Below are 26326 nucleotides of genomic sequence, written 5' to 3' on the forward strand. Positions count from 1 at the left end.
ACCCTCAGGCAGGCAGACGCTCCAAGAAGGCAGGGGATGGGATGCCATGGCAGCAGGAGGGGGACAAGCCAGGCCACTCCCTGTGGCATTCGCTGGCAGCTGGGAACCCCCACCTGCTGACCCCCTGCAAATGCTGGGCTGCCAGCTGCTGGGGCCAGCAGGGAGAGGACCCACCAGCTGCTGCTTGGAGGGGGCACCTGTCACCCCAGAGCCAGGTGGGAGTGTGCCCTACAATGGGGCCTGTGTGCACCATGGGGCTTGCAGCTGGGACAGTGCTGACAGCTCCCACTCTACCCAGAAGGAAGGCTGGGCCCAGCCACACTCAGGCTGGGCTGAGCCGTGCTAGTGGGGCATAAACCCGGATTCCATGGGCACCGATGCCCCACACACCAAGGGACCTCCAAAGCAGCCCTTACCCTGCACAGTGCCTTCTGTCCCCATACACTGGCTGTGCCGGGCCCCAGCCACCCTCCACCCCATGCTGGGGACTTCCACCAGCTAAGACTGGGACCCCCCTGTTGTATAAATCATTACCATCTGAGCCCCTGTCCAACAGAGCTAGGTTTATTGCCCCGAGCACAAAGAGGAAGCGGGCCTGCCAGGTGGGCAGGAGTGGTTATTGCTGCAAGCACGGCCTCCGGAGCCGTAGGCCTGGGAGCGGCTAAGGGCCTGCCTGCCTTGGCTGGGCCTTTGCCCACTGCCATGCTGGAGCCACCCCATCATCCACAGGAACAGAGGGGGGTGAGGAGTGTGGAGAAGTGCAAATACATTGGCACAGGAGCATATCTGTGCTGAGTGAAGGAGCCCGAGGGCTGTAGGGATCATAACAGGGTGAAAGGAGGGGGGAAAGAGGAAAACAGACAACTGTGTACTGGAGAAATGCCTCCCAGCCATCACCAGTCCTCCTTGGCCCAACTCCACCGTGGCAGCAGGAGGGGAGGCCAGGACAGCCCTGGGGAAAGGGTGTAGTGGTACTGCTGTGCGTGCATAGGATGAGAGGAGCACGATGGGCTGTGTTATAGTGGCACGTGGCAGGGGAGTGCTTAAATGATAGGCTTTGGCCCTATGGTGGGACAGAGGGGGGCAGAGAGTAAGGGGTGTGAGGGAGAGCTTGAAGGCCACGCAGAAAGAGGTTGCGGCAGGAGGTATTGAACACCAGTGTCCTGACCAGCTGCAGCTCCGTGCTTTGGTCATGTTTAGTGCTGATGAGTGCAAGGCAATGGCATTAAGAGCGTGTAACTTCTCACCCTGGTTCCCCATGAACCAACTGCCCTGCCTAAGCGAGGCAGCATCTGCTGATGCTCCCTGGGACAGGTAGCACATGCCACAGGGGATGAGACAGCACTGGAGCAAGCAAAACAAGTCCTCCTCCTCTTCCCCCCCACAGCTCCCACCTCTCCCTGCCGGGTGGATAGCCCCCAGTCTGCTCCTGCACTGGCCTCTAAGCAGCTGCCCCAAAGCTAGGTGCAGTGAACTACAGACTCCCCGTGCTGCTTGCCCTCCTTCTCTTCTGGGGTGGGACAAGAGGAGGAGAAGGGTGGAAAGCAAGCCCAGCCCAGAAAAGGAGAAGGGCAGCCCCTGCCTGCCTTGCCCCCTGCAAAATGCTCCATGGGTGAGGGTGGAGCGAGGCGTGCTGACAGGCAGGGCTGGTGGCTCAGCATAGGATGGAGCAAGAGGAGGGAGATTATCCTGTGTCCATGGACCTGAAGCGAGGCACTTGGAGGTGGCCTGGCCTGCTGGAGCGTCCTAGTCACAGCGCATCTGTCCTGGCTCCTAGCCGCACATTGTCAGCAGCAGCCACTGAGGAGAAGGAGAGAGGATGAGCAGGGGCTGGTGCACACAAACCCAAAGGCCCTCTGAGAACAAGACCTGACAAAGTTCCCTTTCCCATCTCTCAATCTTTAACACCCACAGGGCTGGAGGGCACTCTACAACCCACCCCAGGTGTCCCATCCACTTTAGCGTCTTCTCCCTTGTCTCCACCCCACCTCATTACACCGAGCTCTCACCTCAGCGAGATTCATGACAGCGGTGCCAGTGCCATCACGATCCATGCTGTGGAAGAACCCTGGAGGGCACAATGGCAATGTGAGCAACACGGCCCTCTGTCCCTGCCCTCCCCAGCCTGGTCCAGCACTCACTGAACATTGTCTCCAGCTTCACCAGGCAGCAGACAAAGTTGTCGAAGTCCACGCCCGTCTCAGCATCTGCGTAACGGGCAACCACCACCTGATGCAGCTTGTTATTCAGCTTGAAACCTGAAAGGCAGGGAGTACTCAGCACCCACAAGAGGTGGGAGAAAATGCAACTATCAAAGTTCATGTTCTCACCAGAAGGGGCCAACACCCCACCCAAGGAAGGCCATTGAACCTAGCTTTGGTAGGAGTAAGGGATGCTCTTCCTGGAGCTACAGCCCATTGCCAAATGAATGCTAGCTCACTGACCCGACTTTGCCAGGATGGGACCTCACAGGTCAGATGAGGATGGCTGGGACAACCTTGTGTGTATCCCGGCTCTGAGGATGCCAGCAACAAGCGAGGATTGGTGGGAGAGAATCCAGCTTACATATAGGCCTCATCTCATGACAGATTGGCTCAAAGCTCACAATGTAGGCTGGTTCCACGGTTCTCCAGCTACTTGAGACAGAGCTCCTACAGTGTTCCTCCACCCTCAGCCCAGCCCCATCCTCTCCAGACTTACCAGCTGACTCTAGAGCCATGCGCATCTCGTATGAGCTCATGGTGCCTGATTTATCCAGGTCATACTGGCGGAAGATTGTCTGCAAAAGCCATCACAGAGGACGTGAATGGCAGGCCCTCCCTGCGGCTTGGTCATCCCCCTGCCCCAGCAGGGTGCTACCCCTTGCATCCCTCTCCTCCTCACCAGCCAGCTGCGGATCTTGTTCCATAGGATCTGGAACTCCACCAGCCCCAGGCGGGCACTGCCATCTTTCTGGACAGCAGAGGGTTAAGGAGAAAGCAGCCAGTAAAAGGGTGGAGTAGCTGAGCAGGCAGAGAGTGGCAAAGCAATCAGACCCTGGGTACCTTGAGTGAGAAGAGGCATTTCGGCCAGGCCAGCTCTCTTTCAAGTTCCCTCCCCATTCTGCAGCATAGGCAAGATCAGAGCCTGCAGGCCAAAAGGGAAAGTTCAATGCTTAAAGCAGCTGCTGTGCAGCACCCCAGGAACACCGAACTTTGGCACAGTGCTGCCATGCAGCAAATGGGATGCTAGGGCATATCTGGAAAAGAGCTCAGAGCAACTTCTCTACACTTGCCTGACCCCTCCAACTGCACGTCCTTGTGCAAGCAGGAGCACAGCCCAGGGCTCTTGTTACTTTACACCTCTCATCCTCAACCACAGGATGGCCCTGGGGGAAAGAACCCCAGCACCCTTCTTTCCCCACCAATAACGCTTTAAGCTTGCATGGTCTCACAGCATGCCACACTAGGGTGAAGTGTGGGTGGTGGCTGCTGCGTGTGAACCCACAGGGAAGCGAAACACTGGGCTGCCAGCTGCCATCCCAAAGCACCCTCAGTGCAGCCACAAGGTCCCTTTCTGCCCTTTTCCCAGTTGCTCAGCCTTGGCACAACTAGAGAGCCGAGCCCTAGTTCCCACGGAGAAGTGTGCTGGCTGCCAGGCTGAGCGCCAGGAACGCCAGCCCCTGCCCACAATGCCAAGAGGATACATCCATCAGGTTGACCATGTTGCGGCAGGAGTCCAGACTGAAGCCATCCGTCTTCAGATCTTTGTCTGAGGAGGAAGGAGGAGGGGGAATCGTGTGCATCAAAGCACAACCTGCTGAACCGGCCTGGGCTACAGGGGAAAAGGGCAGCACTCACGTCTGGCGATCACTCTGTTCAGAATCGTCTTGAGCTCGAAGACGCTGATTTCCATGTCCTGCAGTAGGAGCAAAGTTAGTAGAACCCCTCACCTCCCCCCACCCCTGGGGATAGCTGAGCTGAATTTCAGCATTTACTGGTGTGCAGGGCTGGGACGAGGCACGCTACGGGCTGGAGCTTGCTCATGGGAGAGACAGGCCCCTGGGAAACTGTGAGAGCTCCCACAGAGCCCCTGCTCTGTGCAGCTCTGATGGCCAGTGGCCTGATCCCTTTCCTACGCTCCAGACTTGCCATGGGCTTCCCAGGACTTGGCACAACGGTACCCACCTCCCCTGCCAGCTGCTGGAACATGTTCTTGAAACCATCCTCAATGTCGTCCTCGGTTATTTCTTCCTGAGGCCAGAAAGAGAGGTTAGTAATCAAAGCCAGGCGCTGCCCTGCCTCAGAGGCTCAACAAATATTTGAGCCTCTGGGTGAGAAGTCCCTCTCACCTTTACTCCTTCTCACGTCCCCACCACTGTGATCCTTGCAGCCAGTCTCTGCCACAGTGACATCCCAAGCCCACACAGCCACCTCCCGCCCACAGCTCCCACTCCTCAGCCCCAGCCTCAGCTAAAGGAGACTGGTGGCTCCTACCTCATCTGCCAGGTCTGCCGAGATCTCCTCATCCAGCTCCCTGGGGGCAGAAAGAGGAGGGGGGGGGGGGGTGCACACAGTGACGGGAGGTCAGTGGAATCTGCTGCAGCACTCACCAACACATGTGATGACCTGGGCCAACACATTCCCTAACAAGGCAAGGGGCTGGGACGTGGCAGAAGGCTTTGTGGTGAAGACTCACGCTGTGTCTGACTGCTTCTCGGTGAAGACCCGCAGTATGAAGTCGGCCTCCTTGTGTGGCTCAAAGGTGGAGGGCACAACGATGTACTCGCCAGGGGGCAGCCGGATCTGGTTGCTCACTTCCCTCAAGTTGATGAAGGTCTCAGAGCGTGCCCGCGACTGGTTTCGCAGGAAGAAGTCCTTCTTCAAGTGCACATTCTGGCTTCCCTGGGCCTGGGAAACACACACTGTTGTGGGGAACAGCCCAGCAAGAAGGGAACCCACAAGGAGCAGCGGGACCAAGCAAGTGCAATGGGGCAGGAGATCTTCAGCCCATGGCTCGAGCATCTCTGCTGGAACAAGTGCATGGTCCCGCTGCACCCCTGCCAGTGGCTGCCTGTGGAAGAGCCGTGGTTGTCCTGCCTAGCACAAACCATCCCTCCCACAAAGAGGTACTCAGCACCCTTTAGCACTCCAACTGTTGCCAGTCTGGTGGAAATCCAACGCCACGGGGCACATGCATGCACACATGCCTGTGGGTCTGCATCAACCCATTCCTGCCCACTCCTGTGCTCCCCTCCAAGAGGCAGATGGGTCTGGTGGCTCAGGACGTACCTCCTCAGGAACCTGCAGGGAGGAGAGAAGAAGGAAAATCAGAGTGCCTATGCTGGGGTTCTATCTCCTATGGCAGGTGGAGGGGGTGACGCTGACCCACAGATTGGCCAAATCAGGTGGGAAAGGATTCCCCGAGGACTAGGGTGCCAGGTCCACGTGGGATTGTCATGGTTGAGCCAGTCTCAAGGAAGTAGCATTGGGGTTGGGGTTACCTCGTAGACAGCGAAGCCGATGGTATGCATGTCGCCCCCTACTCGCCGCTCCCTCCTACGGTGCTTCTGCATCAGGGCCACCAAGAAGCTGCAAGCCACCTCGTCATCCCCAGGGTCATCATCCTCTTCCAGCAGCTTGATCTTAAACTGGGGATTGATCCAGAATGTGGCTGGGAGGAAGAAGACACGGATGATACACCTGGCTGCATCACATCTCCAAGAGCGGAGATGCGGGAGGTACCTGGGTTGTTCCTGCAGCCCCCAGCAGTGCTCCCTCGGCGCCATGTGCCCTCGAACACCTGTGTGTGCCACCTGCTGAGCTCATCTTTGGTGAGGGCATCGGGGGTTAGGTTGCAGATCTCCAGCCTGGAGAACTCCCTCATGAAGTCCCGGAAAGACATCCTGTGGGGAAGCAGGCAGAGGCTAAGGCCAAGACATGGCTGAGGAGTGCAAGCAGCTCTGGACTCAGCCCAAGCTGTCTTTTCTAGGTGGAGAGAGATGGAAATCATCCCAGAGCCCCTTCTCATGGCAGTGAGCTGAATACTAGATGCCCTGTTGTGAAACAGGACGTATGAGCCAGGCTGTCTCTGGTGCAGTTGGCACCCACCAACTCTTTCACCCTAAGTCTTGAGAAACCAAAGCAATGACATCCAGGTGGAGGAAAAGCACAAAGGCATCATCACAGTTATAGGTGGTCTCGGGTGGGGGTACCGGGGAGCACAAAAGCCAGGACTACTGGCAAGCAGCCTGTCTAGGTGACATATGCTCAACAGCTTCAGCCTGCCTACCATGATGGGTGACAGGGATCAGAGCAAAGGGCTCCTTCTGTTCAATCTCCCATCTCCAGTGGTTCCTCTGCCAGCAATGGTGGCAGAAGAAGTAGATCAGACCCAGCATCACCCCAACATCCAGCAACACAAGACCTGCACTTGAGGCTCACTCAGACCATCAGTTTTAACAGCCACCCAGGATCTGGAGACTCATCTGAACAATCACACTTTGAACTCACAAAACACCCCTGCAGTGCAGAGTCCCACATCAGGCTACCAACATCTGCCTAAGCTGCTGCTCGCTGGTGACCACTTCGTTCTGGTGGTTTCAGAAGAAAAGCAGCAGCTTCCTCCTGCTCACTCTGCATTTCCAGTTCCTTCTCGAGTACTCAGGTTCCCCTTTCAACTACCTGACAACCACACACAGCCAGGGCCCAACCACCCTCTGGTGAAGAGCCTTTTCCTAATATTCAACCTATTAACTGGGTCAGATAAGAAAATGTTACCAGGCTTTCTAGCAATAGAACAGCTAATAAAAGCAGGTTATGTGTTCTGGGATAACTGCAGGTTCTCTTTCAGGTTCCCATGCTCATTCCCCAACTGGGTGCTGAAGAAGGGCGGCACTTTGCTCTGGCACTCACCAAAACTCTCCATCCTCCATCTTCAGTTGCAGCTCTTCTCTGTCGCTGGGGTCAATGTTGTCCCACTCGGAAGAACTGGAATAGCCGGAGGGAAACAATTAGATGAGAAGTACTCAAGGTGAGCTGAGACATTTCCAGTGCTGTGCAGTTTGGAGTTGGCCCTCAAAAGACCCATTCCCCATTGTGAAGGGAACAGCATGCTGTGAACTTCTACTCAGCAGCGCTGTGCAAGATCTCTTCTGCTGTTTCACTGGCAGTGCCAGTGGCTTACTGAAGTCCCACCTGAACTCACCCATCACTCCAGGCTCCAGTCCACTCCACCTGACCCCAGGGGTTTCTGATACGGATGAGCTGTTCCTGCTGACCCCGGTAGTTCACCTGCCAGCCATCAAATGCAGGAAGTCAAACCCACACCACAGGCCACGGCATTTTAGCTCTATTACAGTCTTATGTACCCAACTCACATCTTTGAAGGCGGTGACAGAATAGGCATGGCCCTTCACCAGCTTCTTGAAGGTCACTGCTTCCATATCAAAGGCACTTGTGATCTGAAAAGAACATGCAAACCTCAGGTGAATATGATTCGTGTAGTTCTATTACCCTACCCCTTTTTAGAGGAAGCTGAGACATTGCAAGGACAATGACCCTTTCTTTCACAATGCTCCAGTCAGGAGCACTGAAGACTCACCATGAAACCACTCAAACTTCAGAAAGCATAAGAAAACATTGTTTTGTGCTTCCTAAGGCACAGTATTGTCATTAGGAGCACAGAGATAGTGTCCTCATTAGCTACAAAAAACGACTTACACACTAATGATGGTGATACACAGACACTGTTGGGAGTGCCAGTCTCTTTAGCAGAAGTACAACCCAGCCACACATTCAGTGCAGGCAGCAGCTAACCCTGTTGTGCTTATTACTACTCCAATTTGCCAATCCAACAGGTACTGCTGTCAGTGGTGACAGAGAAAGTGCATTCTGTTGTTTGTGGCCAAGAGGGAGAGGACAGAAGTGCCCAGCCCAGCTAACATGCAGATGCTGACGCAGGAAGCAACCAGAGCTCTACGCAGAGCCTTGTTGAGCAGCCTGGCTTCAGATGGATGTTTCCCATTCCATCAAAACAAGACCATTCCAAGCCACTAAACCACAGCCCCATGCCCTTCAGCTGTCACACTGGTTCTGGGAAAGGTGCTCTGCCAAGAGGTGAAAGGAGTCCCCTCCCATCCAGTGTCCCAGTAAAATGACCACCTTGGGTTTGGAGGAGGGCTGTGAGGCCTCACTTCGCCCATCATTGGAGGAGAAGACATCCATAGTTCTCTGTGAAGAGCAGCGGAACACTTACGTCGATGGAGCAGCCCAGCAGGGACCCCCTCTCCAGTGCCTTGCGGATGATGTGGCCCATGTTGCGCGGTGCCCGCTTGAGGTCATACATCTCCGCTACGCCGCCGGTGAAATCCTCAAAGCCCTCAGTGGTGCTGCCCCCTGAGAGCGACTCGTAGCAGCCGTTCAGCCTGAGCACCGGGCAGTGAGAGAGGCACGTGAGGTGATGAGGGCACACTGTGCTGCTGCTCCGCCCCACCCCCCCCTGCAACTTTGTGCCCGCAGTGGTCGGACTCACTTGGCGTAAGCCTTCTCCAGCAGAGCACTCCAGAACTCTGTGCACTCTGCTGAATGCACAAACAGGAGCTCCCCGTCCTTGGTGGGCAGCAGGTCGTCCACCACCACGTCCACCCACTCACCAAACTGCCAGATCTGGGGGGAAGAAGGGGTGAGCAGAACAGGGCATCCCCCTGAAGGATGCCCCCAGACGGCCCATCCTGCCCCCAGCCCACCAGCTGTGCAGAGCCAGGAGCTCCCAGCCAACCTGGAAGTGGAAGATGCCAGCGTAGTCCTCCTGGAAGCTCTGCCCGTGGGGCACCACACGGTGCAGGAGTTCCTCGTTGAGAGTGAGGGAGCCGATGGCAGCCAGCAGCCAGCAGTCACCTGGGGAAGGAGAAGCAGCTTAGCTAGTGGTGGTTCTGGGTGCCGGGCTGTGCAGAAGCCCCTGGAGTGCCCTCCCTGTGAATGAGGTGCTGCATCACAAGGGCAACCAGCAGGGAGGTGGTGTTCTCCTCTGCGTGGTGCTCTGCTCTGAGCTCAAAAAGCAAGCGGAAAACCCAGGGAGGGGCCAATGCCCCTTGCTCCTAGACCACATAGTATAATGGCAGGTGCCTGGACAGAAGCATTAGCTCAGGGCAGAGAAGGAACAACCCTCCATGACCTGCTGTCTGTGTCCAGGCCACCATGACAGCATCAACAGCCCCTCCTGCAGTCATTTACCCAGAGCCTCCTGAGCGCTCCCCGTATCTCAAGACAGTGACTTCTGTAATGCAATTACACTTTGCCTTTTAATAAGTTTCCCCTTGTTTTCAGTCACCAAGCAAGAGGCTTAATGCTGGTGCCCTGGCTTCAAGTTCCAAGAAATAACACTGCAGTTCTCCTTCCAAGTGCTATTAACCACAAGTGCTGCTCTACGCCAGCACTGCTTTTTCCATTCTTTGCCTTGATTCTCCTTCCTCCTTTAAATCCTGTCATACATTAGCCTCGAGCTTGGATAACCTGTGCTGGGCTGTGGTTGGCAAAATGGCATTTCAAACCTTGCCCTCCTAATGACCAATTGAGAAACACCACAGTGCCCTGGGCTGTTAACATGCTCCAGTTACCTCCACAGTCCTGAAACCAGTCTGCTCTGCTAAGGTGCACAACATTCTCACCTTGATCCAGGTCAGGAGACACTGCTGATGGCAGCTAGATCTGGTTTTGGTGATCACTGACTCGCAGTTCCCAGCCTTGCCAGCCTACCCCACCCACTAACACTGCTCTCCTTGTCTCAGTACCCATGCTAATCCATTTTTGTGAGGCCCTTAGCTAAGAGCCACCAGGAATCAAAGCACCCCCTGCTGCCTTACAGCTTCCACCACACTACATGGGGAGGGAGCTTTGAGTGCAGGGATGGGTGTGCATAGGCTGGCAAGAAAACACGCTGCGAGGGTCTGCAGAAACATGCTGTGAAACCTGCCCACTCAGCACCTTCCCTACACAAATGTCTCTTCTCCAAGCACACCGACCCTCCCCAGCTGCTGCTGCTCTCTAGATTGAAGTTTGGGGACAGAACTCCAGCACTCACCCAGAGCTCCTTGGCAGATATCTGTCCGGGTTGCACCACCAACGATGAACTGAGGGTCATCCACTAATTCCTGCATAAGGAGAGGATCAAGCATTGGATCTCAGCAGGACCTGTGCCCTTTGTAGCACTGACTCGGGAGAATGGGATTATCATCTCCGAGATGCACCCCACCTGCCCTCTGCCTGGGAAAACTGCTTGAGTGCAACATTAAGGCCATCATAGGAAGGCAAGGCAAGATCTTCTTCAGCAGGAAATGGCTAGATGGGCATTGCCCCTGAACTCGTGGCACCAGTGGATACACAACCCCAAGAGTCACCGAGGGTGTCACACCTATGCTGGGACATCCAGAAGCAATGGCACAACTCTCCCATTGTAAAGGCCAATGTATACTGCCTAGAGGATGAAGGGTGTGCTAGACACAATGCTCTTTGAGTACTCAGCGAGCAGTATTCCTCTGGGGAATGGGCAATGAAGCACGTGAGGAACTTTAAGCACAGTAAGAAGCAAATTGAAGCCAGGCTGCAGCTTGGCACACCACATTAATGCAGAAACTGCAGGCGAAGGACGCACTTACCGATGGACGCTTCCACTCCACGCCCCGTGTCTTGCTGGAGTATGGCCCCAGCTCCTTGAAGCCGAGGGCAGTGGGGCCAGCTGGGAACTGGGGGTCCCTGAAGAGGGTGCCACTCTCGATGCACTCTTGCTTGAGGGCTTCATAGTCCTGGTTGAGGTACTTGACAGCGTTGTTGTGCTCGCCGACCCCCTCGGCTCTCAGGCGGTCCCTCTGCAGCCGGGCAGCGATCCCCCCAAAGGGCATCATAGCTGCGTACTGGCACCGCTACCTCCACCTCTGTGTCCTGCAGTGAAATGGGCACCGTGAGGCTGGGGCTGTGCATGGCCTGCCCTTAAAAGCATCCCTGGGATGGGAAGACGCACTGTGAGGATCTGGGGCTGGGAAAGCCTCCCCAGGCCCCATGCCCGGTGCAGACAGTGGTGCCTTTCTGATCAGAAGAGGGCCATGGCCTCCAGCCCAGCCATCACACTCCCAGTGCCTTCAGGGGGCTGAATGAGCGGAGCCGCTCTGACGGCGTGCTGGAAAGAAATAGCGCGCCAGCCACTGTGCGGAGCCTCCCCGTCCCCTCTGCACAATGAGAGCTGAGTGCAGAGGAATTCCAAGCACTTTCTGTCTCCAAAAATCACTTCTTCCAGCTGTGTGCATTGCCGCCTCTTCACAAGGACAGCTTTCTGGTCACCGGGACCTTCCCTATCCTACTTGCCTGATGAGCGTTAGCAGCTGCGGGGCTGCTTCTCTCCTAGACAGCCGCCCACGGCTGCCCAAGCACTGAGTCAACGAGACGGGAAGGGAGGAGCCCTCCGGGGAGCAGAGGCAGCTCTATCTGCGGGGTTCTGGGAAGGAAGAGGCGTGACAGCCTTTCCCCAGAGGACAGGGTGACTTGAGTCAGGCCCAGGAGCAGGACTGTGCAGGCTGCCTGTCCCAGCTCCTGCTCGTAAAGCCAAACGCCCCAGAGGTTTGGCGGCACAAGGCGGCAGAGCAACCCTTGGGTGAATAAACCATCTGCTCTCACCCTGCCAAGAGCCAGCAACACCCAAGAGCAGTGGTGGGGATGGCACTGCTGGCCTGCTGCCTGCCTGCCTGCCCAGCAGCCTGGCTCTGGAGAGGCCTCTGCCTGTCCCAGAGCGGTGCAGCTCTGCTCTGACTCCTGCTTGGCAACCAGGACGCTGCCAGTGAGGTACGCGTTTCCTCAAGACCGGTGGGGTGACTCCTCCTGACTGCAGCCCAGCGGGGCCGCAGAACGAGGAACCCAAGCACGGCACCCATCTCCTGCCTGGCAGTGAGGGGAATCCCGCTCCCTGCAACCTTCCCTCACGGTCCGGCCCCAGGCAGGGCCGCAGCACAGAGCCACGCACAGCCGGGCCGTGTCGCCAGGCCGGTTATTCTTAGCTCTGTTACTCAGAGCGCTTGGGCAGGCTGTGCTGGGTGGCGGGAGGAGGTCACACAAGCGCAGGGCACGGGGAAGCGTTGCAGACCGCAGGGTGGGACAGTGGGTCATCGTGTGATGGGAGGGGGTTTCACCATAGAGATGCTGACGGATGAAGAGGGCACACAGCAGGCAGGAGGAGGCGTACAGCCAAGCAGGGGAGAGCCAAGCTGCAGGACGGCTTTCCGTGCGGCGCTACCTCCAACCGCAACAGGATGCAGCGCCGGAGACACCCTGGTCCCCCCAGCTGGGAGCACTGCGACACGCCGGTCCATGCAGAGCCTCGGCCAGCAGCGCCCGCAATCTCTGCGGGCCTCCACCCGCTCTCTGAGGGAACGGGTCGGCCCCGCCTCAGCGCGGCCCGCACCGCAGCAGTGCCCGCGCCCCGAAGCCCGGACCCCGCAGCCCGAGGGGATGGGGCCGCAGGCAGGCCCGGCCCGCAGGCCTCAGCTCCGCGCCCGAGGGCAGGGCGGCTCCCACGCGGCCGGACGGGGCGCCGCGTCCCGAAGCCCCGCAGCGAAACGGGACGGGACGGGTGCCCCCAGGGCCTCCCGCTGCGGGCCCACCGCGCAGAGGAGAGAGGGGAGGGCTGGGCACTCACCGTTCGCCAGCCGCGGAAGCCGTCGCCGCCCTGCCCGGCTCGGCGCAGCGCAGCGGAGGAGGGGTTAGCGCGGGCAGGATGTGCGGGCGGCCCGCGGGCAGGGGGAGCTCCGGGCAGTTAAAGGCGCAGCGGCCGCTCAGCCCGCTGCTCCCCGCTCGCCCCGCAGCGCGGAGCCGCCCCGCCGTGACTCAGCGTGCCGCTATGCGGGGCGGTGCCGACCGCAGCGCCGGGCTCGGCTGCTACCTGCTGCCCGGCCCACCCCCCGAGCGGGGCGGCGGGCTGCGCTCCGACCGGCGGATTTGTGCCCCGAGGCCTCGTCCCGGCTTCTGTCCGTGCCCGGATCGCTGAGCTAGCTTTTGTCCCGGCCCTCTCAGCTCCGGCCGTGCCCCCTTTCTCATCCTGACCCCGTTTCATTGGCTCTCCGTGGCCTTTTAAGCTGCTTTCGAAGCTCCGGTGTAAGCCTTCCGCGGAGGCCGCCCCGTGTCGCACCCCGTGCCTGGGAGCGGTTTCCTTCTGAGTCCCCGCCAGCCTTCCCCGAGCTTTCCCTCGTCGCCATGCCCTCAGGAACGTGGCAGTCTCCAGTACCCCTCTGTGTGTTCCCGTGCTGCCCCTTCCCCGGCTACTGGCTGCGAGCTGCCCCGCAATTCCTACCCGCAGGAATGAGGGCTGTCAGTGCCCGGGTGAAAGGGAGTGGGGCGCTGAGGTCAGAGCTGGGCTAGCCCGCACCTTGCTGGGACAGGCAGCAGCCGCTTACACAACTCAACCAGTGCGTTTGGCCAAAGGCCAGGCCAGGGCCCTGGCTGCCTGGGAACAGCCCTGCTGCTGCTGCACACTTTGCAGACGGCCGAGCTGCAAGCAGCAAAGCCGCCGAGGGCAGCTGCTCAGAGCTCTAAGATGGGACCCCCTTGTTCCCCTCCTGCTCTGTTCCCAAACCGTCCTTCCCCTGTTTTACGGGAGGCAGCTCAGAGTATGAGGCCTGCTCCCCACCCCTGCGCTGTTGGCAGCAGGACAGACAGAGCAGGATACACGGGGGGGCATGCAGCCTCCCACCCCCCCCCCCCCCACCACACAAAGACAGACTGCAAGAACTTTTTTTTTTTTCCTTTTCCTCCTTTTGTACACAAATATATACAGGATATTTATACACATCTCTACACAGACAGTGCCAAACCCAACCCAGCCCTCTGCGAGCAGCATCCCACCAGCAGGGCCGGAGCGCCCAGCCAGCCTCCAGCCTGCGTCCTGGGGTAGGGACATGGACACAGACCACCAACCCATCTCGTAGAGCCTGTTCCTGCAGGAGGCTGGTTACAAGTATTGTGCCTCTCCCCACTTGTGTGTGCTCCGTCTCCACCCCTCCAGGACTCACAATCCTTCACCTCTGCCTCCCCTTCGTCTGGGCTTGGGGTCCTATAGAGAGGTGTAGAGAGGCAGCTCCATCCTTCACACAGCAGCCCTGAAGAGCGGGATCCACTCCTCTAAAGGAGAGCAAGAGGGAGAAAAGCCAGCGCCAGTGATCACCTTTCTCCACAGCAGAATGCTTCAGTTGTTCAGGTCCATAAAGTGCTTTGAGCTCCAGGGCCTGTGTTGGTGATTGGGAAGGTAAACGACTGTCCCTTCCTCCTGGTCTGAGGGTGCCCAGAGCGTGGCTGGGTCCAGCTCCAGAAACCAGAGCACGCCCACAACGGGCAGAGGGAAGGGAGCAGCATATCAGCAATGAGCACCAAAGAGGATGGTGGCAGGGGGTTGAGGGAAATAAATATAGCTCAGTAGCAGGGAGACTTATTATTTTTCCTTTACATTTTACACAAGGGGGGGGGGGGGGGGGGGAGCAATTAAGGGCCACTGATGCTAACCAGAAACCTCCTCACAAGAACCTCCAAGTAGGGGAGTACCAGGGGCTCCAGTCTGCCTCTCCTGCCTAAACTCCATTTCAGACAGTCCAGGCCCCTCTCCCCAATCCTTCCTGCCCCTCCCTGCCCAGGACACGGCTATCACTAGGAGAGGGGACGAAAGCAGAGGCAAGGAAGGAAGAGCTCTGGACAGGTGAAGCAGCCCAACGCCGCATGGTGCTGAGGACGCTATGGTCCAGACCCCTTTCTCCTCTTTCCATAGCACGCAGCAGCTCCCCAGTACAGTTCCCCTGTGCCTAGCCTTGCTCCGCAGACACAGGGCAGCAGAGAGGACTGCAGTACCACACAGAGGTCAGGTTGATTTGTGTTTGAAAGAGAAGGAAAATGTGCAAAAAATGCCACTTAAAATGATGCTGCAACCCCCCACCTGCGCACCTGGGGAAGGAGAGGGATGCACCTGTGGGGAGAGGCTGCCCGCGCCTCCTGCCTGTGAGAACACCCTCAGCACCCCCACCCAGCGAGGGGCCGCCCTGTGCTGCTCTCCTGGGTTCAACCTGTCCCCCCGCCTCAGCACACGCATGGGGGGAGAAGGGAGGGACACCACCCTCACCCCCTAGCGCCTAAGATGTCACATCCAGGGGATGCCACAAGAGGCTGAGCGAGGACATGGGAGAAGGGAAGGCAGCACTACGTGGGCACGTGGCACAAAGCCACCCCATCTTCCAATACACTGATTAAAGCTTTTTGTTCATCATCTTCCTGTAAATCTAATAAATTAGTGTTTGCGTTCCTTGCCAGGAGGACAGAGGGAGCAGCTGAGGAAACACTAGAGGTGCCCCTTGGCGTGAGACCCCTCCCCTCCATAAAGCACCCAGCCTCCCTCCGCTCCTGAGGTGCTGGGAGGGTCACGGTCTCCTTCCTCCTCAGCCCCTAGGGGTTTACAGTCTGGGTACGCATTAACGAAGGTAGCGAGTGAGGAGCAAGCCCACAGAGGGGCCAGGCAGCGCAGCAGTGGAGGCAGGGAAATGGAGAGCAGGCAGCAGGGCCCCTGCCCTCACTGAAGGTAGTGGCCCTGGGGGTGGGCGAGGGTAGCGGTTGGCCCCCTCAGCTCTGCGCTCCCTTCGCTTTCTCTCTGCCGGTCGCAGTGGGCGCAGCCTGCCCCGCTCCTGGGACTCCATCCCTTCCCTCCCTCCTGCCCTCCCTCTGCAGTCCCTACTGGCGGATCTCATTCTCTATCAGGCTGTCCTCACACGACTGGAAATCCGTGTCATTCATGCCATCAGTAGTGATGAGCTCCTCATCCTGTGATCCCTGCTCCTCCGACTCAGTTGCTTCGCCCTCTGGGGAGGAGTCCTGCAGCACTTGGGCGATGTACTTCTGAAAGAGCAGGGGTGGAGGGGGGAAAAGAAACACTTGATAAGTCCGCAGAGCTTCCTGCAGCCCACGGGATTAAGCAGAGCTCAAGGGGTGAAGCACTGTTCAGGGAAAAGGTTGGGTGTGGGACATGTTGGGAGGGCATGGAAGGGTTTCACCCCACATTACATGGGGAGAAGGTGGGCAGCATCACAGAGCCTAAAGATTCTGAGTAAGAAGGGAGAGCGGCCCAGTGGCCCTAGCCAAGAGAGAGGCAGAAAGCACACATACAGCATTCAAGGAGAAGGAAATGAGTGCATGTGGGGGAGTTACAGTTCACATATAATGCAATTCATCACCCAACGTAGGTGAGGAGCACAGAGCCCAACACTTGCTTCCTACCCTCATTGAGAGGCTTTGGGTACTGCCTCAGAAAGGCAAGGAGCAAGATATTTGGGCAAGAAGGAAACACTCGCAGGCACTACCTCCTCTTTCTTAAACCCAGGCAAGGAGTATACCAGGCCATGGACATGGAGATGGGGACTCACAGCAGATTTGGGAGCTGGCAGGTTGGTGGCAGGTCTCCCGTTCTGCCTGCTTTCTGTGGTGTCCACCTCTGTGTGCTCGATCTGGAGAGGAAAGCAGAAGTGCAGAGAATGCTGGGGTGACACAGCTGCATTCCAGTGAAGCTGTCCCCAAATTCTCAGTGGGTATGGGAGCAGCATACACATGGCAATGATGGCATACGGCTCCAGACTGCCTTGGGAACTTTCCCCACGAAGCTGACACTCTGCCAAGGAACAGGCAGAGACATCCCTCCTTCTGCCCTAAATCTCCCTATTTCACTGCTTAGCTGTGCTCCCAAGAGAAGGGCTCCCATACCCTTGAGGCCCTGCCCAGCATCCCACCTCACCTTGTAGTTGTGAGCACTGAGGTATTTGAAGTGCCCAAAGCAGACGTGACATAGGCAGATCACAATGGTGATCACAAGAACCACGAAAGTGAACATGGAAGTTGGGGCCAAGAACCCTGGGATGAAGAGAAATCAATGTTAGGGTGCCAAAGCCCAACAGCTGGTGTGGTGCTGCTAAGAGGAGGCAGCCAGGGGAAACGCTCAGCTAGACACTTCCCAGCCCAGCACTTACCTGTACGCATGGTAGAGAAGAAGAGAAGCCAGAAGAGGCATAGGATAGGGGCTGCCACTACTTGGTTCACAGCACCTGAATGGATCTTCTTGTCCAGTTTGGCAGGCAGGTATGCGTAGTACAGATTGTACCGGTCCACCAGGTGCTTGAGCAGCATATACATGAGCCCTGAGGGAGAGGTGTCAGAAAAGGGCATTGACCTCTTTCCCAGTGCCTCTGGACAAGTGCAAATACTCCCTGTGCAGAGGCAAAGGGTTGTCACTCACCAAAGGGGACAATGATGGGGCAGGTGATGCTGTAGGTCATGACCACAGTGAATACACACATCATCCACGCATAAGCAGCCCCAAACTGGAACTCGTAGGCCTGGTGCTGCAGGGGAGATCAGAGACCTGTCTGTTTTTACCCTGAGCAGGGTATAAGATGCCCAGCACTAGGCAAGCCCCAGAACGCACAGCTCCCACTGCAGCGCCTTCAGCCCTGGGTGCAGGCCATTATCCTCCCCAGCGCCACCACTTACTCGCTTGACGTTTCTCCGTTCAGCGGCTGAGCGGGCCAGGCAAAGGCGAATCATGTACATGAGCAAGCCAGGGATGCGCAGCAGGTCCATGGCATTCCCAATGAAAGCAGAGGCGATGACATAGTTGACAAAGAAGGCCCCATTGTCTGGCAGGAACACGCACCTGGGAAGGCGCAACGAGAGCAGATTGCAGGAGATGCTCCCGCAGCATAGAAGGGACCAAGACCTGGGTACCGCCTTTGGATGCTCCCCCACCTTTAACAAGGGCTTTCTTCCCTGCTCCACTTACTCAAATCTCACTGCAGCTTCAGCGAGGAATTTTTTGTCAAACAGCCAGCGGAAAAACACATCCAAGCTGTGGGGAAGGGGGTGAGAAGAAAAGAACAGTCAGAAGCAGCTTATGCAGACATAGACATGCAAATATATGGAAACTGCTCTAAAAAGACCCAAAGCTCTGACCATAGACCTCATTGTTCCTTCTTGGGATATGTCATTGGCAATTATGTAAATCAGACACTGGGAAAAACAGTACAGCACCCTTAAAGGGATCTAAAGCTTCCCATTCTTATGCACTTATTCCAATTCTTCTCTTTTTGCCCTGATCTTATCACTATTTTCCTCTCTGCTTGAGTGAAACAATCGTGCAAGGAAGGGGTGATTGACTACAGGGGAAACTACTCAGGTACACCATAACCTCAAGAAGAGAGATGAGAGGAAAAAATAACCTCGTTTCTCTCCAGTTCTACACTGTTTTGACATAAAATTGTACAGTCCTCTGGCACCTCCAGAGCCATGATTCTGGTGGACTACAGAGCTCCACATGCAGCAGTGCGATGGATTCTGTCCTCAGAAGGAAGTGTGACATGTTTGTTGGTATGTAGCTGAAATGCAACCTTCTGAGAGCATTCACCTGCTTAAGTCACAAAGTTAAAAGCAACAAGACATTTTAAATCTGGCTGGGAAACCTTACTGTAGTCACCCACTAGGATGGTGGGCCATTATTCTGCCTCTGTTAAAAGACCTGTCTATCCCCTATTGGAACTGGCTGATTTAGCCATTGAGGAGCTGTATCCCGAATTTATGGGGTGTAGATTGCCTATCCTACAATACATAAAGAAGCTACTATCACAGTAGGCCCTCCCATCACCCTGCTTCTACCTCCCAGATTTCCTCTCCACTCTCTCACAGTTTCTGTTTTGTCCTTGCTCAGTGCTGAGCCTATGCTGATGTCTGGCAGCTGATGTCCCACAGGGCATTTCTATAGCCTCTACAGGAAGATCTGGGGCTCGCGTCCAGCAGGATTAGCATTCCTGCAGCCTACAAATAGGAAGACCACCCAGCCAAGCAGTACAGCCCACTCGCTTCTGGCTGAGGTTGGGGAATTCACTAGCTTTGTATAGAAACAAGGAGAGCAAGGAAGTGCTGCAGGAGAACCACAAGAGGTGCAACTCAACCACCTCCATACTCCAGGTCTCTGCACTTGCTTGCCCTCTCCTCCACACTTACCTGCTCAGGCCCAGTGAGGGCAGCAGCAAGACCATGAAGATGAGGAATGTGTAACACTTGTGCATGGTGGTCCTGTTCTCTCCAGACCTGGGGGCAGAGAGAAAGCTGTTAACATCGTCACCTCACCAGCACAGGGTGCCCCCACATAGCAGAGACTGAGAGCTCCGTGCATGTGCCATGCCTGGCCACAGGAAGGAGGCTATCACAGGGTGGCTGACAAAGGCAACAATAAGAGAAAGCAGAAGGCAGGTGATTTTTTTTTTGTGGGGGGGGAGGGCAGAGAAAAGAAGCTACCTTCAGTAATCTGCAGCTGCCAGAAATGCCAGCTGAAAGAGCTTATGTTTTAACACATGGTGGGGCCTGGAAGCTTAGAGAAGGGTAATGCTGCCTAGCAGCCCTGCGTCCCACCCCACAAGTGTGGAGCGGTCTTGTGCACGTACCTCACAAATAGCACATTTGTCAGCGCTCTGCACGTCAAATCCATTCACTGCTGCCAGAAGCCATGGCAGCCAAGACAATTTTCCCTTGGAAAAGTGATGACTTCCACACCACAGGCACACCACACCTGCACACTCACTTTAGCCAAGACTTCCCTTGTACTAGCATTTCTCAAAGGCATTGGCCCAAGCTCCTCCCACTTTTCCTCTTCTTGCAAAGTATATCTCTCTCTGCTCAATATAAGCCCATGCTGCACACTACCACCCAGCTAAGGGTTGGCAGAGCTGTCCACAGCAGGCCCCAAGGTGACCAAAAAGTGCCACATGACACCACACTTGGAGTGAAGACAGCAATCCAAGCAAGAGGAGCTGATCACAGCTTTGCATTAGTGAGAAGTATCAAAATGCCAGGCAACAAGCCAGGAACAGGCACTGGCTGTCCCTACCTGGTCCAGTGCGCTTCAAAAAAGGCAGAGTAATACACAATGGTGGGCAGCAGAGCGGAGAAGCACCACAGCAGCAGAGTTGGAAAGAACTGAGTGATGATGGGGTTCTGCAATAAGACAGAGAAGAGACTGTGCGTTACACACAATGCAGCAGCTCTCACACTTATCACAGGTGTTGCGTTTACTGATGCAGAGCTCCCAGTGCCACCTGCTATGACAGTACAGCCTAGTCACTCTCAGCACCCCCATACTGGAGGGCTTGGAGGGCACATGACGTGCAACCCTCTCCTGAACAACCTCTCCTTTGCTCTCAGGCTGAGAGGACCTGGGATGTGCTGACAGTTTCTCTTGCTACTCACTCCCTTTCAGGGGCTTTTGTGCCTTAGGGTGGCTTCAGTGCTACCCATCGTGCATCCCTCCCCAAAGACCTTACATTGAGGTACTCCACAGGCTTGGTGACATTGAACTTGTCCATAGTGGTGATGATGATCGCAGGGGTGGTGAGGAAAAAGAGGAGGATGAAGAGGACCACATTGATCACCAGGCAGCGGATCCACCAGATGAAGCCCCGGATGGAGAGATGTTCCCTGGGTAGGTGAGAGAAAAAGGGCATCAGAAACAACCACACCAAACATCAACGTCACAATACAGCCAAGCCTGTACGAACAGAGCTTGGAGAATGAATCTGAGGCTTTCCCCCTCTAAGCTGGATCTCTAACTCAGTGAAGATAGCCTTCAGCAAGACCACTACCCTCAGTTATCAGGCTGTGAGGGTGCGTGCTCTCTTTTTATCTCCACAGACCTGCTGAGCCCCACTGCTGCTCACCAGTAAATGTTTTGTGGGTCAGGGGCATAACTGACAGTCCAGTTGGAAACGTGCAGAGATTCACTGCAGGAGGAGGCCCTGGGCTCCCCACGACATGCACAGCCCTGGCACTTGCAAGCGTTGAAGTCTTTGAGGATTCTGGAGAAGAGAACAAGGGAGATGCTGTCACAGAGGGCCAAGGCAGAAACAAGCTGATGCGGATGTCTTGGGGCTGGGATTTCTGATATAAAAGAGAGTTGTGAGATGCCACTGTCCTGGGGAAGACAGGACCTCTTGCAGTACTCACATGGCTGTGATAGTCTCATTATGGAAGGTGACAAAGGCCATTCCCAGAGGCTTCTCATTCACCTTCTCCTTCTCCCGCTTGTAGTCATCTTTGAGTTTCTCCTCCAGTTTGGTGTAATACTCAATGGCTTCCACCTGGGCAGAGGGACAGGCATCAGAGCAGAGACCTGGGGACCTCACCCCTTAGAGCCGCCACAGCAGCACAGCGGGGAGACAGCAGGCAGTCAAGACAACCTAGGCTAAGCTGTGGGGCAGCAGCTCTGTGGCTGAGTGCCAGGAGAACCATGATACGCTCCCTGGTCCCAGACTGGGCACCTGGCAGAACCCAAGCATGCTGCAAGTCAGCGTGGGCAGCACAGGGACCCAGTGCCCATAGTACCCCTCTGCCCAGTGCCTCCAGCTCTCCTCACACCTCCTCACAGCCCCTGATGACACAGCAGCACAGGTGGCCACAAGGCTTGGGGTTGATCATGGATGGGGTGTTCTCCTTGCTCTGTAGGTTGGTGAAGTAGATCCGCCCGCGCTCAGCTTTCCTCCTGAAGCAGGAGAGGGGAAGAGAAAGAAAGGTGTCTCAGAAAACCTCCATGTCACCAGACTTGAAGAAGAAGCGGATGAAAAGGACTCACACCTCCATCTTCTGTGACCCCCCACCCCAGCCTTCTATCCCCAGCCATGGACTGGTTACCTCTCAGCATCGAGAAACATCAGCCGAGCCACATCATAACAGGGACGTGCTTCCAGCACAGTGCAGTTGGCATAGGCCTCTCTGTGGATGGAAAATAGCTGCTTGTCATACATGGCATCAACTCCCCTCTCTACAGTGCTTCTAAACACTGCCCTCGCAGTTTTTACTTAGGTTCCAATGGAAGACGATGACTTCTTGTTGTTTTGATTTTAGTTAAAAAGAAAAATATACTCTTCTACAAAGAGCATGACCAACAGAGAAGCAACAGCACAGCATCCCGCCGGCACTGCTGGAATACCTCCTGCCTGCATCTCACTTCTATAAACTTGACAGCTTTTTCATGACGTGCCCTATCCCACCATGTACCACGCTGACCCTCTATGGCTCTGCAAAAGATAGCTCAGCATGTCCCAGCACATTGCACACTGAGATAAAAATTCACACAGGAAAACAGCAGCTAAGTGCCCAAAATAAGAGTGTTCACTGATTTTGACCAGCTTCTGCCCCAGGACCTTCAATGTATTATTGCTGTTCCAGGCAACATCAGCATCACTCCACTACAAACATTCCTGTTACAGAGCAGCCTTTAATTAGGAATAAGTGAGACTCACTCAAAATGCTTCTTGATTTTTTCTGGCTCAGCGTATTTTGAAATCCCATTGATGAAGAGAGTTCGCTTCACCTGAAAGGAAGAAAGTGAAGATAGGTGTGGATGGAGTAGAAGATCAGACTGAAGTAAAAAAAAGTAAAAAAACAAGACTCAAAGCCTGAGTTAGCAATAGGAGGGCAGCCTGGACACTTTGGGGAGCTCTGCTCCCTGACTCCTATACTTCTACTAGCTGTTGACACCCCACGCATGATGTGCCACAGACTGACAGGGTAGGGGCTCACACTGCAACTGCCTGAACAGAAACAATGGTGTTAAGAAATCAGAAGAGCAAAGACAGCTAAGGTACAGCCCCAAATCCACAGAGCAGCTGGAGCAACTCTTTAAACATGGGTCCCCCACATGTGTTCACTCAGCTCAGACCTCTCTCACTTCTCCAGGCGGCACTAAGACTGGCCGCTCCAGAGGAGATCTGCCTTCAGCCAGGCAGAACAAAGAAGACAAACCACAACAGCCCCAAAGTGCTATGGGAAGGGGAGTGCTTGGCACCCTCTCCCAGGCCACCCAACTTGACAGGAGGCCACAAGAAGTTGTGCCCGGGGCAGTGCTCAGACCCCACTCACCAAGTCATCCTCTTTGTAGCGCATCTTGGAGGTGTGCCGACGCATGCTGTACACCGTCAGCAGCAGGTACAGGAAGGCAAAAGATGTGTGCAGCCACAACAGGTTATTCCTGACACAAGAGAAAGGAGTGCTTAAAGTCAGCATGAGGCTGCCACTATAGCTCAGACAGATCTCTCAGGGACCCCTTCTCCAAAGGCTCTGGGGCCTCGAGCGGTGTAATTAGCACAGTATACGCATGCCCTGCCAACAACCTCCAGGAGCTCAGCATGGAAATAGGAGCAGGGGTAGCAGCCTTTTGTGGAGGGCAGAAACACAACCTTCAAGGAGGTAAGGCTCTGCAACAGGTGAGCATCTAGAAGATACATCCTGAGAGCCACAGTTATCCATCCCACTCCCATCCACACCTACCCAGAATTCAGGTTAGCGATCGTCGTCCTCCCAAAGCTGTATGCATTGTTTTCTGGGGAGAAAGAAGCAGACACAGATGCATTCAGTTATACTGATGGGCTGTGGCAGATCTCCAGCAGGGTGTGTTATAGCAGGAAGCTCACCTGCAAATCACCCCCAAAAACCTAAGCTCCCCAGGACAACCTTCTGGATACTCCATGTCCAAAGTGGGACAGGAGTCAGGTTTATCTGCGTTACTCCCTGGTGAGCTGAGGCCTGGCACTGAAAGCAGCTTCACCTGGCTCCCTGCCCTCACCTAGCAGGTCCCCTGAGAAGTTGACAGGCAACACGATGCCCACGGAGAGCACACCCACAGCCACCAGCAGCCCGATGATGTGCCTCTGGAAGGACAGGTAGTGCACTGCGTCACCTCCACACTTGTCCCGGATCTCGTCATCCCTGACAGGGAAAGAAAGGCAATCAGGCCATCTTTTCCAGCACTGGAGGGAATGCAGAAAAGCACAGAGTGATAGCTGCCCATGCAGTTGGTTTGAATGTACACAGCACCCCTGGAACACACCCTGCAGAACTGCAGCCATGCCCTAGGCATTGACTCCAGCATCTGGCCATGAACCAGCTCAGGCAGAAGCGCACCTGTGCAAAGCTTGCTGCAGCTCTGCTCCCCACACCCTGTCTTCTGCCACCAGGAATGGGCAGTTGGGCCCACACACACCAACACCTAACAGCCATCCCTGCATGCCCTGATCCCAGAAATGCTTAAGAGACTGCTCCTGAGTGCCATCCAGCTGACAGCATCGCCCTGCCTCCTTCAGTCCACCCTTCACTGCCAGAAACTTTCCTTACACAACAGTGCCCCTAGCAGGAACCACAGAGGAAGGGAGCACTTCTGCAGCATTTCTGAGATAGGACTGGGGACAGGGGAGATGTGGGTTGAGTCATTTCTGTCACAAAATGGCTGCGTGACCTTAGTTTTGGCTCTGGCACAACATGTATCACCCTTGCCATTGCTTGTCCCCTCCATACAGTCTGCTTCAGTCCCTTCTCTGAAGCCCAAAAAAGGACAGTGACTTCACATTGCTGCACAGGGCTGTTGTCCCAGTGCCCTACACTGCCCTTCTTCCTCACACAGTCCCCCTCTGCAGATCCTGGGGCACTTACTTTATTCTGAAGATGGCTGTCAACCAGGAGCAGAAACCCTGTGCAGAAAGAAGACAGGAAGATCTCACATCAGTGTGTGCTCCCATATTCCTGCTCCCTCCTCCAAAGGTTTGGGAGACCAGGCTGGCATCCATGAACCCCCACAGATATGACTGAGGACAAGGAGCCCAGATCACAAGCAGCCACCAAAACGTGCAAAGCTGCAGAAAGGCCTAGGTGGAGGAGGTGACAATGCTACTGCATAGGGCACAATTCTGCCACATGGCTGTCCCCCACCAGCAGCTAGCTTAGCCTTTCTGGGAAGCCAAGGGCTCCTAGTTAGCGTAAGAGCTCTGAAGAGCTAAAGGATGCCCAGAAAATTAATCACACAGGCCTCACACAGTGGTACTGCAACCACCATCCTGAACAGGAGCTCTGCACGGACTGGAAGAGCAGAGCAGGCCAAGCCAGTGCTTCTCAAAGTACATCTAGTGGAGGCATATTTCCTGGGAACTTCACACCCTACTGAGCTCCACCTTCCCTTTAGAGAGGACTGCAGCAATAGACTGCTTACAGGACAGATGCCCATCAAAACAGGTAGATGTACAGCTACTAGATTAAGAGCACGATCAGAAGCCAAGCAGTACTGCGTTGCCTTAGGCTCTGTACCATACCCTCACATTATAAGGTGTGGGACCTAAGGCTCCGGAATGGGCGAGCAGTGCTACTTGTGAAGAGCACTTGGTTCTCACAACCTGTGGCCTCCCAGCCGCCCACAGGCAAGGAGTTTGCCTCTTGCAGCTACTCACATTGTCCCTCTGGTCAAAGTCCACAGAGCTGGAGACGGAGGTGAGGCGCTCGTAGCGGTCGTGGTTGTCAGAGTGCAGGGCGGAGGCTATGCTAAAATGACAAACGTTGAGGGAGAAAGTTAAAAGGTGAGAGGAGGCAGCTCAGCCAGGAACCAAGAGCACCCAGAAGGCCAGCAGTTAATTCAGGTCAGTTTGCCCCAGGTGAGACGGAGACAAAACAGCCTCAAAGAGCAGAGGGCAGCAGTAAGCAGAGACCCCTCCTTGGGCAACACTGCACAGACAGCACTCAGAGACTGCTCCCAAGCACGGGGCAGGGCTCTGGAAGCCTCCAGGGACTTAGGGATGCTGCACCCTCTGTGCCCCTTCTCTGAAGGGCACATAAGCCCCTGCAAGGGAGAGCTGGCAGCAGCCACCACAGAGGAGAGACTGAGACTATTTAGTACAGAGTATAAAGAGGAAAGAGGAGGTGTGAAGGAGACAGTGCTACAAGTGGGGCACTCAATTGAGGGCTCCTGTTTTCCCTTTTGCACCACAACTACGGAGGTGAGCACAGAGGGGAGCATTAAAGGTACCAAGAGGCATAAAGCAGCTCCCAGGCTACCAGGGAGAGCTCTGGAGAGGCCCTGGCAGCATCTCCCCATGCCTGGGGCAGCCCTACCTACCCAGTCCTGCAGACCTTAGCTGCCTCAGGGAAGAGGAAGGATAGGAGCCTGGTGGACCCATATCACCACTATACCAGTGCCTCAGTGAGAGGAAACCCGGGGATAGAAAGACACTATTGGCATGGTCTGTGTGCTGACTGAAGCCAGGCTGAGCCCAGCTGCTCGTTCATGGCTGGGTCTGCTGTCTGCCTGGGAGTCCCCAGAGAGGGGGCAGGGAAGCAGATAGGAACAAATGGCTGTAGGTTGAGGGGCAAGAAGCAAATATCCCTGACCACTGCATTCCAGACGCAGGCAGGGACCTCAATGAAGAACTGGCAGCGCTAGCACCCAAGGCAGATAATAGTCCCCAAAATGAATGGAGGTG

General features: G+C 55.7%; 2 protein-coding genes and 1 non-coding gene across 6 annotated transcripts in view; all 3 read right to left on the minus strand.

Annotated features, from left to right (window-relative positions):
* Positions 1-548: 548 nt before the first annotated feature.
* On the minus strand, positions 549-13428 carry CAPN11 (calpain 11). Of its 4 annotated transcripts, none has more exons than XM_040696866.2 (22): positions 13312-13428; positions 10634-10916; positions 10060-10129; positions 8758-8876; positions 8512-8645; positions 8236-8404; positions 7358-7441; positions 7186-7271; positions 6894-6968; positions 5724-5884; positions 5483-5652; positions 5271-5282; positions 4678-4889; positions 4476-4515; positions 4167-4232; positions 3840-3897; positions 3686-3750; positions 2884-2952; positions 2701-2779; positions 2142-2258; positions 2010-2068; positions 549-1800 (listed from the first exon to the last, which is right to left on the minus strand). In XM_040696866.2, exons 2-22 carry the CDS (start codon positions 10877-10879, stop codon positions 1774-1776), a joined length of 2118 nt encoding a protein of 705 aa, XP_040552800.1. In that variant the 5' UTR covers positions 10880-10916; positions 13312-13428; the 3' UTR covers positions 549-1773.
* Positions 13429-13740: 312 nt separating this feature from the next.
* Positions 13741-26326, minus strand: part of TMEM63B (transmembrane protein 63B) — a 38629-nt gene continuing 26043 nt past the window's right edge. Inside the window, exons 5-24 of the mRNA NM_001379241.2 lie at positions 25301-25391; positions 24513-24550; positions 23650-23792; positions 23355-23406; positions 22947-23055; positions 22328-22398; positions 21717-21797; positions 21444-21567; positions 21033-21166; positions 20747-20884; positions 20354-20507; positions 19921-20027; positions 19038-19124; positions 17821-17886; positions 17532-17694; positions 17278-17383; positions 17012-17179; positions 16780-16895; positions 16415-16495; positions 13741-15890 (exon numbers count right to left, since the gene is read on the minus strand). Of these exons, the coding sequence (NP_001366170.1) occupies positions 15726-15890; positions 16415-16495; positions 16780-16895; positions 17012-17179; positions 17278-17383; positions 17532-17694; positions 17821-17886; positions 19038-19124; positions 19921-20027; positions 20354-20507; positions 20747-20884; positions 21033-21166; positions 21444-21567; positions 21717-21797; positions 22328-22398; positions 22947-23055; positions 23355-23406; positions 23650-23792; positions 24513-24550; positions 25301-25391 (2194 nt within the window). The 3' untranslated portion in view covers positions 13741-15725. The remainder of the gene's footprint in view (positions 15891-16414; positions 16496-16779; positions 16896-17011; positions 17180-17277; positions 17384-17531; positions 17695-17820; positions 17887-19037; positions 19125-19920; positions 20028-20353; positions 20508-20746; positions 20885-21032; positions 21167-21443; positions 21568-21716; positions 21798-22327; positions 22399-22946; positions 23056-23354; positions 23407-23649; positions 23793-24512; positions 24551-25300; positions 25392-26326) is intronic.
* MIR4732 (microRNA 4732) lies at positions 24535-24644 on the minus strand. The gene has a single exon (NR_105489.1). It is a non-coding gene; the product is annotated as a microRNA 4732 (primary transcript).

This window comes from Gallus gallus, chromosome 3 (genome assembly GCF_016699485.2).
Source record: "Gallus gallus isolate bGalGal1 chromosome 3, bGalGal1.mat.broiler.GRCg7b, whole genome shotgun sequence".
Taxonomy (NCBI): domain Eukaryota; kingdom Metazoa; phylum Chordata; class Aves; order Galliformes; family Phasianidae; genus Gallus; species Gallus gallus.

Coding starts and splice junctions, on each gene's coding strand:
- CAPN11 (XM_040696866.2), bottom strand. CDS start 10,879: ATGATGCCCTTTGGGGGGATCGCTGCCCGGCTGCAGAGGGACCGCCTG. Junction 10,130..10,633: donor TGGAGTGGAAGCGTCCATCG/GTAAGTGCGTCC, acceptor CTCCTTATGCAG/GAATTAGTGGATGACCCTCA. Junction 4,233..4,475: donor CGGCAGACCTGGCAGATGAG/GTAGGAGCCACC, acceptor TTCTGGCCTCAG/GAAGAAATAACCGAGGACGA.